General features: G+C 35.4%; 1 protein-coding gene across 14 annotated transcripts in view; it reads left to right on the top strand.

Annotated features, from left to right (window-relative positions):
- GCFC2 (GC-rich sequence DNA-binding factor 2) overlaps window positions 1–18,507 on the top strand; it is a 54,690-nt gene that overhangs the window by 20,365 nt on the left and 15,818 nt on the right. For 6 of the 14 annotated variants that reach the window (XR_008417908.1, XR_008417907.1, XR_008417909.1 and 3 more), the window contains 7 exons: window positions 4,508–4,694; window positions 6,634–6,757; window positions 7,722–7,803; window positions 8,291–8,403; window positions 9,616–9,815; window positions 12,772–12,922; window positions 18,138–18,259. Coding sequence is in view for 6 of the 14 variants with exons in the window: in XM_019442988.2 (XP_019298533.1) it covers window positions 4,508–4,694; window positions 6,634–6,757; window positions 7,722–7,803; window positions 8,291–8,403; window positions 9,616–9,815; window positions 12,772–12,922; window positions 18,138–18,259 (979 nt within the window). In the remaining 8 variants the exon portion in view is untranslated. Of the gene's footprint in view, window positions 1–4,507; window positions 4,695–6,633; window positions 6,758–7,721; window positions 7,804–8,290; window positions 8,404–9,615; window positions 9,816–12,771; window positions 12,923–17,879; window positions 18,260–18,507 lie in introns of those variants that run through there. The other 8 variants (XR_008417914.1, XR_008417911.1, XR_008417910.1 and 5 more) reach the window with 3 other exon arrangements.

Genomic DNA, 18,507 nt, shown 5'->3' with positions numbered 1-18,507 from the left:
AAACCAAAAGCTTTTCCTGTAAGATTAGGAACAAGGCATGGACCCCTATTCTTGCCACTTCTGTGCAACAAAGAATTAGAAGTCCTAGCCAGAGAATTCAGGCAAGTAAAAGAAATAAAGGACAGCCAAATAAGAAAGGAAGAAGTAAAATTAACTCTATATAGATATGATCTTATATGTCATAAACTCTAAATAGACTCCACACACACACAACTCTGTTAGAACTAATTCAGCAAATTTGCAGGATACAAAATCAACACAAAAAGTTATGGTTCTATGGACTAACCATAAAAAATCCAAAGAGTGTGTTTAAAAAAAGTAATTTACAATAGCATCAGAAAGAATAAAATTCAGGAATAAACTTAATGAAGGAGTTAAAAGATTTGTACAATGAAAACTATAAAACATTGCTGGAAGAAATTGAAGAAGACATAAATAGACATTTCATGTTCATGGATTAGAAGACTTAATATTGTTAAAATACCCAGTTTTACCCAAAGCAGTCAACAGATACAGTACATTCCCTATCAAATTTTCAGTGGCAATTTTTGCAGAAATAGGAAAAAAATTCTAAAATTCATATGGAATCTGGAAGGACTCAAGACTGTTTTGATTATTCAAACCAATAATCAAAACAGTCTTGAGAAAGAAAAGCATAGGCAATACAAGCAAAAATAAACTAGTGGGACTACATCAAACTAAAACTAAAGAGCCTCTGCTCAGCAAAGGAAATAATGAACGGTGAAAAGGCACACTGTGGAGTAAGAAAAGAGTTGCAAACTATCTGATCCAAAGTATCGGAACTCGTACAACTCAGCAACAACAAAAATCCAACTGAAAAATAGACATTTCTTAAAGTAGACATACTAGTGGCCAAAAAACATATGAAAAAAATGGTCATCACTAAACATCAGGAAATTATAAATCAAAGCCACAATGATTAGGATGGCCACTGTGAAAACAATAAGTGTTCTCATGGATGCAAAGGAAAGGGAACCCTTACACGCTATTGATGAGACTGTAAAATGGTGCCACAGCTGTGAAAAGCAGTATGGAGATTCCTCAAGAGATTAAAAATGGAAATACCATAAGATCCAGCAATTCCACTTTTGTGTTTGTGTGTATGTGCACAAAATAACACAAGACAGAAAACAATTTACAGGGGCGCCTGGGTGCCTCATCAGTTGAGCATCCAACTCTTAGTTTCAGCTCAGGTCATAATCTTACGGGTTCATGGGATTGAGCCCTGCGTAGGGCTGAGCGCTAACAACGTGGAGCCTGCTTGGGATTCTCCCTCTCCTCTCTCTACCCCTCCCCTGTGCACAAGCATGTGCTTATCTCTCTGAGAATAAATAAACCTTTAAAAAAAAAAAATATCTTTACATACAGTGGAGTATTATCAATCTTAAAAAAGAAAATCTCAGTATATGCTACAACAAGAACCTTGAGGACTAAATGAAATAAGACATTCACAAAAGGTAAATACTACATTGACTCTATTTACATGATCTTTCTAAAGTATCAAACTTTTAGAAACTGAAAATAGAATGGTGGTTGCCATGGTTAGGAGGAGGAGAGGAAGGAGGAATTGTTGATCAGTGGGTATAAAGTTTCAGTTTTACAAGATGAAAAGTTCTAGAGTTCTGTTCACAACAGTGTGCATAAAGTTAATACTGTACTGCACACTTAAAAATAAGGTTAAGATTATAAATTTTGTTACATGTTTTTTGACTACAGTAAAATAAGCATATTTTGTTAACATACTTGATTTATAATAATTTACTTAAATATTTCTCTGTTGGACATTCTGACTTCTAAGTTTTCTCTCATAAATAATGCTAAAGATAATGAATGTTCTTGTAAGTTATTTAATCTGTTACATTATTTCTTAAATGTCTGAGGAAAGGTGACCTGGGTAAAATTATGCATATTTTTATGGCTCTTGAAATAGATTGCCAGTCTGGACACATCTAACTTTTATTCTCCTACTATTAAAACTTATCTCTTAAGTGGAGAGTATTAATATAAATAGTATGTTTTGCTAAAGATAAGGCAAACCCATCATGATAGGTTGTTTTGTCTTAAATATTTTTCTGTTTTACTACTCAGAATCTAGTGTGCTTCTTTAGATATTTGAAAGAATGAGTATGATAGGAAAAGTTTAAATAGTCCTATGTAACATGTGATACAAAGAGAGAACTTGGTTCTCCTGCCAAAGTTAGTATTCATAAAGAACGTTTTCTTTGCCTTTTTTTTTTTTTTTTTTTTAATACTTAGGAACTTTTCTTCTAATACTTGGTAATAGGTTCAAAATTTTCTTACCCTGTGTCTTTTATATAAATCAGCTTTAAAGTAGCTTCACTTCTTAATTATATTGCAGCTAAAATATATTGGTCATAGTTGTTCATTTATATGGTTTGACAAAGAAAAGGACATTCAATAGCATTGTATAGTGAAATAAACATAAAAGTCTTTAGATGATACCAGTTTTTAGATATTAGGCTACCTCTGTATTATAGTGAGTTGGCAAACTCCCCACCCACTCCCTGTTTTGTAAGTAAAGTTTTATTGGGACACAGCCATACTTGTGCATTTACATATTGTCTGTGGCTGCTTTAGCTACATCACAGAATTGAGTAGTTGCAACAGCAACCATATTTCCTATCTGGACCTTTACAGAAAAAGTTTGCCAACCTCTATTCTAGATGATTAGTTTTCAGTAGTGATGTTAAATGATGAAAATTGCCTTGATTCAGTATTATTTTTGTAATAACTTCCCTATTTACTGTCCTTCTGATAGTCCTTCGTTAACTGAAAGAAAAGAGCTAGAATTACAGCTGTTGCATGTAGAATTGCATATAATTCAGGACTTAGCGGTTCTTGTTTTTTTGCCTTTTTTGGAATTGTGTTTGAGAGAGTTGTCTTGCATGCATTATAGGGAAAAAAGGTAGCAGATCACTAATAGAGAGTAGCATTTCATTTTATCTGGATAGGTTTTATTTTTAAATTTAGTGTATTTTATTTTTTCATTAACTGAGTTTATTTTAAAAAGAAAATACGTTTTTATTGTCTAGACAAAATCAAATGGTACAAAAGGATATACAGAGAAAAGGAAGTCACCTTCCCCAAAGAACCACTCCTCCCAGTTTCCTATGTTCCATTCCAGAAGTAGTCTGTATGTATGTCTATACAAGTACATATATACTTCTATATTGCCCCATTTTTTATACACAACTAAAGCACATTATATCCCCTGTTCTCTACCTTGCTTTTTTCATTTAATATGTATTTATGATCTTACTGCTATAACCAATAATATTCCACTTAATTAAAGCAGCTTTTTAATGCTTTCTGTACATTATTGTCTTATTTCTTAACTGTCTCTATTCTTTACATAATGCAAGGAAAAACTTGGAAAGACGAACGCATTAGTCATTGTTCCAGGGAAACTTAGAAGACATTTTTGGTCTTTAAGAAAAAAAAAAGATGACATTTGGTCTAAGCAAGTGTTTACTAATGATTTTTCATTATACACAGCAAGTTAGCTGAAGGAGTTGAATTTTTTTTAAAAAGTTCAAGTCTACATACTATGAATTTGTTACTTCATTTGTAGTTAATTCTCAAATTGTAATGTACTCACAGTGTCGAATATTAGTGGAAAACACATTCCAGATATTTTTAAAGAAATAGTGTTTCTTATTCCTCTACTGGCAAATATACAGAGAGATAACTGACTTCTAAAAAATAAGCAGACATTGAATTATATTTGACATTTGTTTCTTGCTACGTTAGTTGATACATGTGATACTAATAAGAGTTAAAAAAAAAAAAAAAAGTAGGCTGTTGGGTAAAGGGCACTAAGGAATCTACTCCTGAAATCATTGTTGCACTATGTGCTAATTTGGATGTAAATTTTAAAAAATAAAATAAAATAAAAGTAGGCTGTGTTATCAATAAAGCAGTGTATGGGGGACTACAGCAAAAACAGGAAATATGCCTGAAAGAACATCAAATTCTAATGACAGATAAAACCATCGAGTCATAAAACATTAAATTGTACCAAATCATAACATGTTCAAATGGTTTTAATACCAGCTTATTCAGTAATACCCATATTCGAAGAAAGACCACAAACTGATTTAACAGTAACTCCACATGGATTCCCGTATTTCAAATATAAGACCTTGGATTGTCTCGCAACTCACCTAGTTTACAAATTCTGATCAATCCACACTTACTAACTTTCACTGTAAAATTATCCTCTGATTAGCTCAAGCACCTGAAACCTGTAAGTGTCCTTTCCTCCCTTTTCCTTTGAGACCTTTTTCATTGTGGTGTCCTTTGCTCAGCACGTCTCATAAACACAGGTTTATAGGCTTGTCCGTTTCCTTGGTGGGCTCTGTAAGATAGCTTTAAAAAAAATTTCATTAGATTGATAGTTATCGTGGTAGAAATCAAAGTTGGAGAAACAAGGCAGTTTTCATTTATTTTTATTTTGTTTATTTAGATTAACACTGCTACAGGATACTCACCGCTCACACCTGAGGGAATATGAAAAATACATACAAGATGTCAAGAGTTCGAAGAGTACCATCCAGAAACTAGAGAATTCATCAAATCAAGCTCTAAATTTTAAATTCTATAAAAGCATGAAAATTTATGTGGAAAATTTAATTGACTGTCTTAATGAAAAGGTACATGGTCATAAATACAATATTTCCTTTTTATAAAGAAATCCCCTTACCATGAGATTTTTTTTTGAAAGTCTAAAATCCCACAACTAATTTCCTTCAGGGTTTTCCTACACATTTTTGACATGCTGTGATATTAAGTATCCCCTTAATATTGGACAGTTGGGGTTTCTTTGCAATTATTTTGGTATTATAAATAACAAAGTTTTGTATATAAATTTTTGTGTTAAAATTCCATTTGTTTAAAAAAATTCCTAGAAAGTGAATTATTAAGTCAAAATTTCTAAATATCTTTTAAGGCTTATGAAACATTGCTAAATTATTTGAATACCAGAAAGATTGCATCAGTTTTACTTTTAGCTTACTTCATTCAAAAAATGATTTTTGCAGGGGTACCTGGGTGGCTCAGTCAGTTAAGTATCCAACTTTGGCTCAGGTAATGGTTTCATGGTTCATGAGTTTGAACCCCACATTGGGCTCTCTGCTGTCAGCACAGAGCCTGCTTAGGATCTTCTGTCTCTCTCTCTCTCTCTCTCTCTCTCTCTCTCTCTCTCTGCCCTCCCCCCCTCCACTTACACTCTCTCTCAAAAATAACATTAAAAATTTTTTTTAATAAATAATGTTTTTTGCTTGTACATACTTATTTTGATCTCAAACAAAACCTTTGTTTTATTAACACACGCAGTCTCTTTTTGTGAGTTGTCTTTGCCTTGTTATCTTTTTTCATATTGGCAGTTTTTCTTTTTTTTTCCTTATATGGTGAAAATTCTTTACTGCTTAAAATTTTTAATGCCACTTGATATAGGTAAACTTTCCAGTTTGTCTTTTGATTTCATTTGCAGTGTTTTTTTTGACATCCTGATCATTTGACATTTTTGTGTTAATCAGATTTATGAATCATTCTTTCCCTTTATAAGTCTGCTTTTGTTTTATACATACTAAGTCCTTACATTTGGGTCTTGAGTTGACTTTTTTTTTTTTAAGTAGACAAACCGTTTAAAAAATACACTCTACTTTCTTCATTGCTTTTTATTTACATTTAAAATATTACCAAATAATTGGATTTTTTTCTCTCCAGTTGTTTCAAGTTGACTGCCTTTTACTGTCACTTGGTAGTTACTTTCTGAAGTATTTATTGCAATACAACTTAATTCATCGATCCTTGAAGAATTAAAGTTTCATTGGCCTACACATTGATGTACCCAGGGCAGCTGCTATGGGAACATCATTGGAGTGGGGAGAATTGTTGCTCAAGAAATGTAAGAAACTAATCATTCATTTTTGCTTCATAGCTTTCTTACCTGTCTGGTTAGGTCTCTTCCATTCTCCCCTTTTTTCAGATTTAACAGTTTCCTCAAGTGCTCTCCTACAGTCTGCCCCCTTGGCTTATGAAAAATATCTGTACCCTTTATTTTCTCCTCCTAATATCTCAAATAAAAAAGAATCCTACTTAGGGGTGCCTGGGTGGCTCAGTTGAGCATGCGACTCTTGATTTCAGCTCAGTCATGATCTCACAGTTCGTGAGTTAAGGCCCCACATCAGGCTCCACACTGACAGTGCAGAGCCTGCTTTGGATTCTCTCCCCACCCCACCCCCCACCCGCCCCTCTCTCACTCACGCACGTGTGCTTTCTCTCTCAAAATTAAAAAAAAAAAAAATCCTATTTCTTATCTATTCACTCCTATCCATGTTCCAGACTTGAACCCATTTGCTTTCATTTTTTATGATATTTATAGCTGTTTCAGTGCAGTAAGTTGATTATCAATATTAAAGTATTGGCAGCCAGGTCTGTATCTCACAATCTTTTTTTAATTAAAATGTGGTAGTATTGGAAATGTTTCTTTTATATGAGTATTGAGCACATACATATGCTTATCTGAGTATTACTTTTTATAATTGATTATTGATGACCTACAAAATGTTACTTATATGTGTATTTCAGATTATCAGAATCCAAGAAATAGAGTCATCCATGCATGCACTCCTTTTAAAACAAGCCATGACCTTTATGAAACGCAGGCAAGATGAATTAAAACATGAATCAACGTATTTACAACAATTATCACGTTAGTGTTTTTAATATTCAATATCATTTATGATTTATCAGCTAGAGAATAAAAATATTTTTATTTCTGTATAAAAAAATGCCTTTTTGTGTATTTTCCCACTAACCTTTCACCTATTTCTTTGCAAAAACCCCAAAATATTTAGAACTAAGGCTTCAAAATATCTTGAATTAAGCCTAAGACAAAAAAAAAATAAAAATTACAACTTCTAATCATTTGGTATTTGAGACAGTATATAGCTGTATAATGACTTTGTTGAGATGAGTTGACATAAGTCTGTAGGCTGTGTCAGAAATCTAACTTAAAGATTTCATGGCTGATCCACGGATTAGGTGTGGAGGTTAAAGACATTTTGGTGGGTTTTAGTAGAGAATCATCTGTAAGATCTCAAATAAGATTTGGATGCTGCCTTTTAGTTCTCACACTGGTTTTGTATTTTCAGAGATGCCTTCCTTTGATTAGGTTCTGTTGGGGAATAGTGAAGGAGATGAGATCGTAACCAAGTAGCTGATTAAAGCAAAGTGACTTTCAAACACATGACTTGTAGTTAGTTATAAATTATGGTACATACCAAAGTAACAAATAATATGAATAACTTACTGGTAATGCAAATATTTCTAGTAATTCAGGGATGAGAAAAAAAAAAAAAAAAACTGGTGAAAACACCTGAAAAAGAATACAAGAAAAAGAAACACGGTAGAATTTTATTACTGTTCTCAAGTGCTGAACTATATTCACCAGCCAGGGTATCTTAGGCTAGCAGACTCAATGCCTATCAATATTGTGATAGGGAGTTAACATTATAATTTCGTTATATGATGAAGTATGCGATTTAAGCATAGTAAGTGTGTTTATATATATACCTACATGTATATACACCCAAAATACAACTTTTGTTTTCAGAATGTTTCATTTTATTTCTTTTAAGAATTTGCAGCATGAAATTAATTTTATTTGTTAACAGGCAAAGCTGAGACATCAACAAATGGAAGTTTGGCTGTAGGTGAAAAAACTCCATGGATTTTGGAAGAGATTGAATCTCGAAGGTAGCTATATATAAAGTGAAGACTTGAGCAAGTATTTTTCACTACTTAACCATAGTTAGCCCATATGGTATAATAACCGTAACTGAACATTAATTTGTGAGAATGACATAAAACCAAAATTTATTTAAACAGTCCTTACCCCCAGGGTTCAAAAGGAATGGGTAAGATGGCATTTATTGGTCTGGGACTTGCTTATAACTAGAAGTTATTATATTGTTACCCCCTCTTTAAAATCTGGGTAGCCCATGGGAATGTACTTTAAGAAAAAGAGGGAGAACCACCAATTCAGATTAACGAAGCTAAAATGCCAAAAATAATAACAAAATTGTGTGCTAATAATAATAATATGGTATATATTCTAGACATTGCAAATAAATGATGACTCCTAGTTTTTGTTTTAAAGTATTTCTTTTCAGCAGGAACTGGTTTTTTTTTTTTGTTTTTAGGAACTGTTTTAAATTTGTTTTTGGTTTATTGCAAAACATAGGTCACAAAGAAGACAAGCAAGGGCACTTTCTGGGAATTGTGATCATCAGGAAGGGACATCTAGTGATGATGAACTGTCTTCAGCAGACATGATTGACTTCCAAAAAACCCAAGGTCAGTTACCAGGTTTCTAATATGTCTTAATTTGAAGTATCGAAATGGTAGGAAATGCTTTGCTGTGATTGCTCTTGAATATCGTTGGGGAAATTCAAGGAAAAAGGAACACATTTTTTTCCCCTTTAAGACTTCCTGGGGTGCCTAGCTGGCTCAGTCCATAGAGCATATGACTTGTGATCTTGGGGTCATGAGTTCGAGTTGCACACTGGGGGTAGAGTTTACTTAAAAAAAAAAAAAAAAAGATTTTTCCTACCTTTGAAAAAATGGGATAAAATGGAGGAACATTGTGAGTTTTCTGCATCCTTATAGTTTTTTCCCTCAGCTTTTCTTATTTTTTATAAAGGAGCCATGAACAATTTGGTTTCATTTCTCTATTGTATACCTTCTATATTATCATTTTTAATTGAAAACAATTAAATTTAGGGGTGTCTGGTTGGCTCAGTTGGTAGAGCATGCGACTCTTGATCTCAGGGTTAGGAGTTAGAGCCCATGTTTAGGGTAAAGATTACTTAAAATCTTTTGAAAATAAATAAAACATTTAAATTTAATAACATTATTTTAGTGATTCATAGGTAAAATGTCACATATTTGAAAGAACGTGGGCTTTACAGGGCCGCCTGGGTGGTGTAGTCTGTTAAGTGCCCAACTTTGGCTCAGGTTGGTCATGATCTCACAGCTCATGGTCTCGAGCCCTGCGTCAGGCTCTGTGCTGACAGCTCAGAGCCTGGAGCCTGCTTCAGATTCTCTCTCTCTCTCTCTCTCTCTCTCTCTCTCTCTGCCCCTTCCAATCCCCCACTTTGTCTCTCAAATAATAAATAAAAGTTAAAAAAAATTTTTTTTAATGTGGGTTTTACAGTCAAACAGATGGGTTTGAAGACTGTCTCTATTTTGTGTGATCTTAGATCCATAGACCTCCCTGAGTATCATGTTGTTTGCTCGTTTTTTTGTCTTATAAATAGTCACACCTACCTTGTAGAGAAGATAGTTATGATGCTGAAATAGCAGGGAATCGATAAGTGGTCGATTTTGTTAGTGTCAGTATTGCTATTAAAGTGATTTTTTAAAAATAAAAGGTAATTTATCTGTTAATATCAAAGGAAAGTTTTCAGCTCTGTTGAGTACATACGTCGTTACACGTGATGATGTTTACAGGAAGCAAAGCTCACAAACTTAAAATGCAAAATATACAGAGACTCCTTTTGTTTACAGGTGAAATTTTACGGGATCACAAGCAGATTTTTGAAGATGTACATGATGATTTTTGTAATATCCAAAATATTTTGTTGAAATTTCAACAATGGCGAGAAAAGTTTCCTGATTCTTATTATGAAGCTTTCATTAGTTTATGCATACCGAAGCTTTTAAATCCCCTAATCCGACTTCAGTTGATTGATTGGAATCCTCTTAAGGTATTTAAGCTTAACATGTGAAAGAAATAATTCTGTCCTGTTCATTACTGAAGTGCCCTTGTTATTAGGTTAGCTTTAAAATACACAGAGTTGGGATTGATAATTAGTGCTTTGGGGTAGTAGTCTGCATTCATGTTTTCTTGGTTCTTCCCTTATATTTAAGGCTGAATAGCACTAAACGTCTGTCAAGGAAACACTTTTTTGTTGTCTTTCAGCTTCTTCTATGGTAAGTTAAGGTCATTTTTAAATCATTGAAAAATGTGAAGGTAGTATTAGCTTTTAAGAATTTTAGTCTGTGTGATATAGGTACCAAGAGTTTTGAAGTTGGAGATGCTATATTGGGACTATTTGGTTTGGAAAGCTACACTGAGGAGGGATTTAAATGAGGATTTGAAGGTTATATAAGATTTAAAACAGGAGAAAAAAAGGAAAACTTTTTTTGTAAAGGTACGTAAGGAGAAATCCTAGTTCAGGAGCTAGAGGCTTCATAGAGGTTCAGATCCTAAATTAAGAGATAGGAACTTATTTTGATAAATAATGGGAAGAGTAGAATTATGAAAGTAGTGTTTTAGGAAGTCCTAGCAGCTGGCTAACTTGGAGGGAAGAAACAGGTGAGATAATACTGGAAGGCTATTGCTGTAGCCCAAGTCCAAGGTAGTGAATCCCTTACATACAGTGATAGTGATAAAGGGAAGAGAAATAAAGGGTTGATTATAGGAGGTTTTGTGAATTAAGAATCAGTAAAAAGCTTCTGCACAGTGAAGGAAACAACAAAACTAAAAGGCAGCCTACTGAACAGGAGAAGATATTTGCAAATGACATATCTAATAAATTAGGGTTAGCATCTAAAATGTATGAAGAACTGGGGCGCCTGGGTGGCTCAGTCGGTTAAACGTCCAACTTCGGCTCAGGTCACGATCTCGCGGACCGTGAGTTCTAGCCCCGTGTCGGGCTCTGGGCTGATGGCTCAGAGCCTGGAGCCTGCTTCCGATTCTGTGTCTCCCTCTCTCTCTGCCCCTCCCCCGTTCATGCTCTGTCTCTCTCTGTCTCAAAAATAAAACGTTAAAAAAAAAATTTTTTTTTTAAATAAAATGTATGAAGAACTTACACAGTTCAACACCCTCAAAAAACCAAACAATGCAATTAACAATTGGGCAGAAGACACGAATAGACATTTCTCCAAAGAAGACATCCACACAACCAACAGACACATGAAAAGATGCTCAACATAATTGATCATTAGGGAAATACAAATCAAAACCACAGTGAGACATCACTTTAAACCTGTCAGAATGGCTAAAATAAAAAACACAAGAAACAAGTGATGGCGAGGATGTGCAGAAAAAAGGAATCTTCATGCACTGTTGATGGGAATGCAAACTGGTGCAGCCACTATGGAAAATGGTATGGAAGTTCCTCAAAAAGTTAAAAAATAGAACTACCCTCTGATCCAGTAATTACACTACTGGGTATTTACTCCCAAAATACAAAAACGTTAATTCATACACGCACCCCGACGTTTGTAGTAGCGTTATTTACAGTAGCCACGGTATGGAAGCAGCCTAAGTGTCCTTCGACTGATGAAAGGATAAAGAAGATGTGGGGTATGTGTGTGTCTCTATATACACAATGGAATATTACTCAGCCATAAAAAAGAATGAAACCTTGCCATATGCAACAACATGGATGGAGCTAGAGAGTATAATGCCAAGTGAAATAAGTCAGAGGAAGACAAATACTATATGACTTCACTCAAATGTGGAATTTAAGAAACAAATGAGCAAAGGAAAAAGAGACAAATCAAGAAATATACTTGTAACTGTGGAGAACAAACTGATGGTTATCAGAAGGGAGAGGGTTAGGGGAATGGGTGAAGTAGGCAATGAGGATTAAGGAGTGCACTTGTGATGAGCACTGAGTGATGTATGGAATTATGGAATCACTATATTGTCTACCTGAAACTAATATAACTATTTTAACTATATTGGAATTAAAATTAAAGAATTAGTAAAATACCAAGAATAACCTTAACACACCACATTGAAAGGTGACCCCAGTGTTTTGATTCTGGGTTATTAGAACAGCGGTAGTTCCATTAATAGAAACGGGAACTTTCCAGAGGGAAAAAGATTTTGAAGGAAGTTTTACTTTGTACATGGATGCTGAAATGATAGTGGAACATCCATGTGGATGTGCCTAGTAAGAAAATGGAAATGAGAAAACAAAGTTGTAAGAATAGAGGAAAACTGAAGATAAAAATTTAACGAAGTGAAGGCGACAGAACCATGTCCTTTTATCTTTCTCTGCCCCAGTCATGCATGTCTGTTGTTCACTGTGTTGGGTTCAGGGCCAGGCAGTCTTCATAATATAGAAACTAAGCTTATCCCTAAGAAAATGGTAAGCAGTTTGTTGCACAGGAGCCTCATTGTTAAGCACTCAGGCCAAATTGAGTACTCTGTTACACCTAGTGGAGGTCTGTTCATTCATTCATTCATTCAACAGATCATAATTGGCCATCTGCTACTTGCCTCATAAGCTAAACCACCTATAAAATACACATTTGTGCCTATGAGAATTGAGGGAACCAAAAGTGAATTTTGTATGATGTAAATTGAATTTTTGTAAACAAAATCTGTATTTTAAGTGATATTCTTACAAATGTGTATTTTTTTTTTCAGTAGTAAAGTGTGGTAGGTTCTGAATATGGCATTTTTGGCATGTTTGTCATATGAATGATGCATGGAATGTAGTTTTCTGTCATATTTTTGAGACATCTTGTCCTAGTCATGCCATCCTGCCTACCCTTGGTCTAGTGCTTTATACAGGGGGTTAAAATATGGAATTACTCTTTTTTTTTTTTTCCTCAGAAAAGCTCTAGTGATTACTGAAAAAATTAACTTTTTAAAAATAAACTGTGTAAGAATTTATTGATAACTTTAATAATTTTATTTATAAGTTTGATGCTGTAGGCTTAAAACAGATGCCATGGTTCACATCTATAGAAGAATATATGGCTAGCAGTATGGAAGATTCAAAGAAGGAAGATGGTTCTGATAAGAAAATCATGTCTGCTATCATCAATAAAACAGTTATTCCTCGACTTACAGGTACTGCTTTGTAAACTTGATAAAATTAAATTGTTCTCTGGCAGAGGCAGATCGAAGATCATTAATTTCTGTTACAGTCACAGATTCTTTTATCAGAAGTTTTCAAATACAGGGAAAGTAATATGCATTAAAAATCAAGAGATGTCATAATTGAAGGTGGTTAAAAGAGCTTGTTTGCACAAGTGATTGGCTACCAGACTAGCTAGTATTCTTCAGCCTTTAGCATTTGTGACATTAGTGTTGCTTTTATAACCCCTAAGTCATTTATTTGATTCCTACTGCATGTATTTCTTCCATTCCCTTGACTTCTTCCCCTTTCTTGTTATTTTTTTTTTTTAACGTTTGTTTATTTTTGAGAGAGCAAGACAGAGCATGAGCAGGGGAGGGGCAGAGAGAGAGGGAGACACAGAATCCAAAGCAGGCTCCAGACTCTGAGCTGTCAGCACAGAGCATGACGAGGGGCTTGAACTCAACCAACTGCAAGATTGTGACCCCAGCCAAAGCCAGACACTTAACTGACTGAGCCGCCCAGGCGCCCCTTGTTATTTTTTCTTTAAAAAACATTACTACATCTTCATATCTGCATTTAGCATTGATGCTTGTGCAGTCTGAAGGCTTATTTAAACTGAAATTGTACTTGATAAAGATCTGTTTCACCATGGCCCTGAGAATGGATTTTGATAGCAAAGTCTATAGAACTGTCTTAAATGATGAAGCAACTACTTTCTATTGCTTCTTAGCCAATTTGGCTAAAACTTTAAGATTTTTCTCAGCATATCTTGCAGTGCAGTCATGGTTGTATTAAGTTACTACTTTTACCTAGTTGTCTTAATGATAGCACAGAATATATATGACTGATTTAAATACTCTTCTGAAAACTCCAAATACTTCACTTAAAATTAAACCTCAAGTAAGTAGAATTATGAGAAATTAATACTGTGTATTTATTCTTAAGTTCTGTCCTGGATGCCCTTGTACTCTTCATGAACCCCTAGGCTATTTCATACTCTGTTTTAGTGTTATCTATATTTGTGTTCATTGTGGTAACCAGTAACTAAATGTGGTTATTAAAATACACATTTCAACGAAATAAAAATTAAAATTCAGTCCCTCAGTCACACTAATGACACTAAATTCTTAGTAGTCATATGTAGGTTGTGTCCATCAAATAGTGCAGATATAATGTGTTTTTTCCATCATTTAGAAAGTTACTTTGGATGGTACTCCTCTACACAATTTTAAGTCCAAAGGAACCGGAGAAAATCTGGATCTTTCTTATCAAAGTACCTTCCGAATACATCCACTTGGATGTTCAACAGACACCTCACAGTCCACATGTCAGATCATACTTAAATCCTTTGCTGTAGATCTGTTCTTCTTATATTCCTTGCCTAGAAAGTGACATCTCCATCTGTCTACCCGTGTATTCAAACCAGGACTTTCAAGTCATTCGCTCCTCCATCTTCCTTCCTTCCTTCCTTCCTTCCTTCCTTCCTTCCTTCCTTCCTTCCATAAGCAATTGCCACATCTGGTTTTTTTCCATTTTCTAACCTATTTTCTATACAACAACCAAAGTAATCTGTCTAAAATGTGAATCTCCTTCTGTCATACCTCACTTAAAACACTTTATTATTCTTAACTGCCCTTGGGATGAAGTCTAAACTCTTTAACATGACTTTCTTAGTCTTTCAGAATCACCTCTCTGCTTAGTAATTCTCCAACCCCATCTCTTGCTAAGCTCCATTCCTCTTTTCCCTCATCCCCACTTGTGTATTTCAGCTGTATTCTTCTTGTATCTTCTGTGTTTCATCCTTTTGACAAACCTCCCAGCCCACTTCTTCTATCTTGCTAACTCCTCTTTATCTGTTAGGACTCAGTATGAACATCACTTCTAGGAACTGGTTTAGGCACACCTTTCTGGGTTCCTGTAGCACTCTGAACTTGTAGTGATACTTACACATTGAATTGTAATTGCTGATATAAATGTATTTGCCATTAGAGTTCTTCAAAGGCAGCTACCTACCTAATAATCTTGTTTATGCTGTCTCTTGTACTGAACATTAGGTACATAGTAGGCTCTCAGTATTAGTTGACCAGTTATCTCTAAAGTTGTTAGAAGCCTAACTTACCAGATGCTTGAGAAATCACTGTTTTGTTTTTTGCTTTTTTTTTTTTAACCTATTTCATTTTTTCTGTTATTTAACTTGTGTTTTACAAGGGTCTGTCCTATGTCAGACCCTGTTGTTGCTTCAGCATATATAGTGAATAATAATCCCTTCCCTCCAGGAGCTTATATTCTGTAAAAAAAAAAATAAGATAAATAAAATCTAGAACATATTAGTTATGAGGGCTAAGATGAAAAGGTAAGGGAAAGGGATACGAATTATTGAAGAGGAGTGCAATGTAAAATAGACTGGCTAGGGGTGCCTCGGTGGCTCAGTCAGTTGAGCGTCCAACTCTTGATTTCAGCTCAGGTTATGATCCCAGGGACATGGCATAGAGTACCACGTTGGGCTCTTCCCTAGACTAGAGCCAGCTTAAGATTTTCCTTAAGATTCTCTCTCCCTCTCCCTCTCTTCCCCACTCATGTACGCTTTCCCTCTAAAATAAAAAATAAATAAATAAAATAAAATAGATTGGCCAATTCTGAAAGGAAGAAGTGGGCCATATGAATATCGGAGGAAACAGAATCCAAGGCAGTGGAAACAGCAAATACAAAGGCCCTGAGGCAGGAGCTGGCCTAATTTGATTGAAAAACCGCACATAGGCCAGTGTAGCTATACTAGAGTGAGGAAGGGTGGAAAGCAGGTAGAAGTTAACAAAATGGCATGAGCTACATTATGTGAGTCCTTATAATCATTTATAAGGACTTCATTTTTTTTATTGTAAGTGAAAAAGTGAGAAGTAATTGAAGAGTTATTTTTTTTAAGTATACTTACTTTGAGAGAGAGAGAGAACAAGTAGGAGAGGGGCAGAGAGAGAGGTGGACAAAGAATCCTAAGTGGGCTCTGTGCTGACAGCAGAGAGCTTGATGCAGGGCTTGAACTCATAAACCACGAGATCATGACTTGAGCTGAAGTTGGGTGCTTAACTGACTGAGCCACCCAGGTGCCCAGAGAGTTTTGAACAGAGGAATGATACTATCTGCCTAACATTTTAACAGAATCGCTGTAGTTACCATGTTGAGAATGAACAGTGGGCAGACTACTTAAGCTTTTGCAGTAATTAAGCAACAGGTGATACTGGCTTCGACTAGAGTGTTAAAAGTGGAGGTGCTGAAAAGTGGTCGAATTAAGCATACATTTCAAAGACAGCACTAACAGTTTGAGAATGGATTGGTTGTGTGAGCAAGAGAGGAATTAAGAGTGCCCGCATGGGATTGGGCCTGAGCATTTGGAAGGACAGATTCGCCATTTCCTGAAATGGAAAAGACTGAGAGGAGCTTTAGGGTAAGGAGGTGTTATCAGGAGCTCAGTTTGACAAATGTTGAGTTTCTGATGCCTACCATCCAGGTAGAGATATCAGCTAGGTTGTTGAATATATCAGCATAAAGGAGAGGTCCAAGTAGCAGACATAAATTTGGAATTTATCAGCACGTGGATGACATTTAAAGCTGCAAAACTGACCTTAAATACTAAGGGATAAACATGAATAGGAAAGAGAAGGTAAGTGAGCTGAGTCCTGAGGTACTCCAGCGTTTTTAAAGTCAAAAGAGATGAAAGGCAGCCAGCAAAGGAGACCAGAGAGGTAGGTGCGAAACTCGGAGTGGTATCCCGGACGCCAAGAAAAAAAATGTTTGGTGATGCCTGGGTGGCTCAGGTCATGATCTTGTGGCTCGTGGATTTGAGCCCAATATGGGGCTCTGCACTGATAGGGCAGAGCCTTTTGGGGATTCTCTCTCTCTACCCCTCCTGCATTTGTTCTCTCTCTCCCTCTCTCTTTCTCTCTCAAAAATAAATAAAAATTTTTAAAAATGTTTGTGAGGGAAATAATCAACTGTTGCAGATAAATCAGATGGGGACTAGAATCAACCATTAGGTTTTACGATGGTAAAAGTAGTTGTTTAGGTAGAATGGTTGGAGATGAGGCCTAATTGAAGTGTATTCGAGAGTTAATAGGAGGAGATAAATTGGAAATAGACAGTTCAGAGAGTTTTTTGAAGAATTATTATAAAATGAAGGAAAGAAATAAGGCCGTAGTAGAGGGGAAAGAAGGGTCAAGGGAGGCATTATTTTTAATATAAGAGAATAATTGGAGACTGATGGGGAAGATCCAGTAGAAGCAATGGCAATACCGGAGTTAAGAGGGCAGAATTCTGGGGGTGCCTGAGTGGCTCAGTCAGTTAAACACCTGACTTCAGCTCAGGTTGTGATCTCACAGTTTGTGAATTCAAGCCCCATATTGAGCTCTATGCTGGCAGCACAGAGCCTGCAGCCTGCTTCGAGTTCTGTGTCTCCCTCTCTGCCTGCTCCCCGCCCCCCCACCGTCTCTCAAAAATAAATATTTTAAAAATATTTAAATAAAGAGGGTAGAATTCTGGGAACAGAATCTTCCAGTAAGCCAAAGGGGTTGATACCTTTTGCACAAATAAAAGATTGGCCTTAGCGAGGAGTGTGGTGCTTTATCCATGAGAATGGAAGACAAGAGTATGTGGGTATAGATGCAGGTAGGTGTGTAGATTCTGTGGTAGTCCTTTGTAGAACATCTCTTCTGATCTATTTTCTCATCGTTGAGGAAGTAATCAGCTGAAGATGAGAGCAAGGGAAGAGAAGAAAAAAAGTAAATAGTCATCTAGAAGAGTCAAGTCCATTAACAGAGTGAAGAGGAAGGAAAGCACAGGAAATAATCATCTGCATGGGAGGGAGGGGGAATGGGCCAGGGAAACAATGATTACTAGACAGCTTGAAGAGTTCACTGGGGTTTCACAGTGATAAATTTAAAGTGTATTTTTTTCTAGCCATGTTTTAGCCACATAGTTGGAGCCACAGACTCAATAACCAGTGGATTTAACTAGGGCTGTGATTGAGTGAGCCAAGTTCAGCAGAGCCCAAAAAGGACAAGGAAATTGAAGATGTATGCAAATACATAATGGTAATGAATGGCATGGATTTTAATACAAAGGAGGGAAGTCTTTTCTGAAGACCTGAATTATTTACACGTGACAGGCAAAGCAATCTAGGAAATAAATTGTACACTACTGAAACTTTTGTTTCAGACTTTGTAGAATTCATTTGGGATCCCTTGTCGACCTCACAGACAACAAGTTTAATAACACACTGCACAGTGATTCTTGAAGAACTTTCCACTTGTGGAAATGAAGTTAGTAAAGGCAAACAGGTAATAATTTCTAAAGTTACAAACTTCTTGATTTATTTATAACTTAATGTAATTTTGTTATAAATGTTTGTTTACAGAAGATGCAGAAGAAATAATTACCAGAACGCAATTTGGTGAAAGATAGATTTACTTTTGATTTATAAAAACTAGGATTGACCATTTCTTGCTCTTTGTAATAATTAGATGAAAGACTATACCTTGATATTTATGAACACTTTAACAGGGATGGCAATTGTTATTAATTATAA

This window comes from Panthera pardus, unplaced genomic scaffold (genome assembly GCF_024362965.1).
Source record: "Panthera pardus isolate Hobbes unplaced genomic scaffold, ASM2436296v1 HiC_scaffold_25, whole genome shotgun sequence".
In the NCBI taxonomy this organism is placed as follows: Eukaryota; Metazoa; Chordata; class Mammalia; order Carnivora; family Felidae; genus Panthera; species Panthera pardus.
The sequence above is the reverse complement of the archived record's forward strand: the minus strand, read 5'-3'. Positions and strand labels throughout refer to the sequence as shown.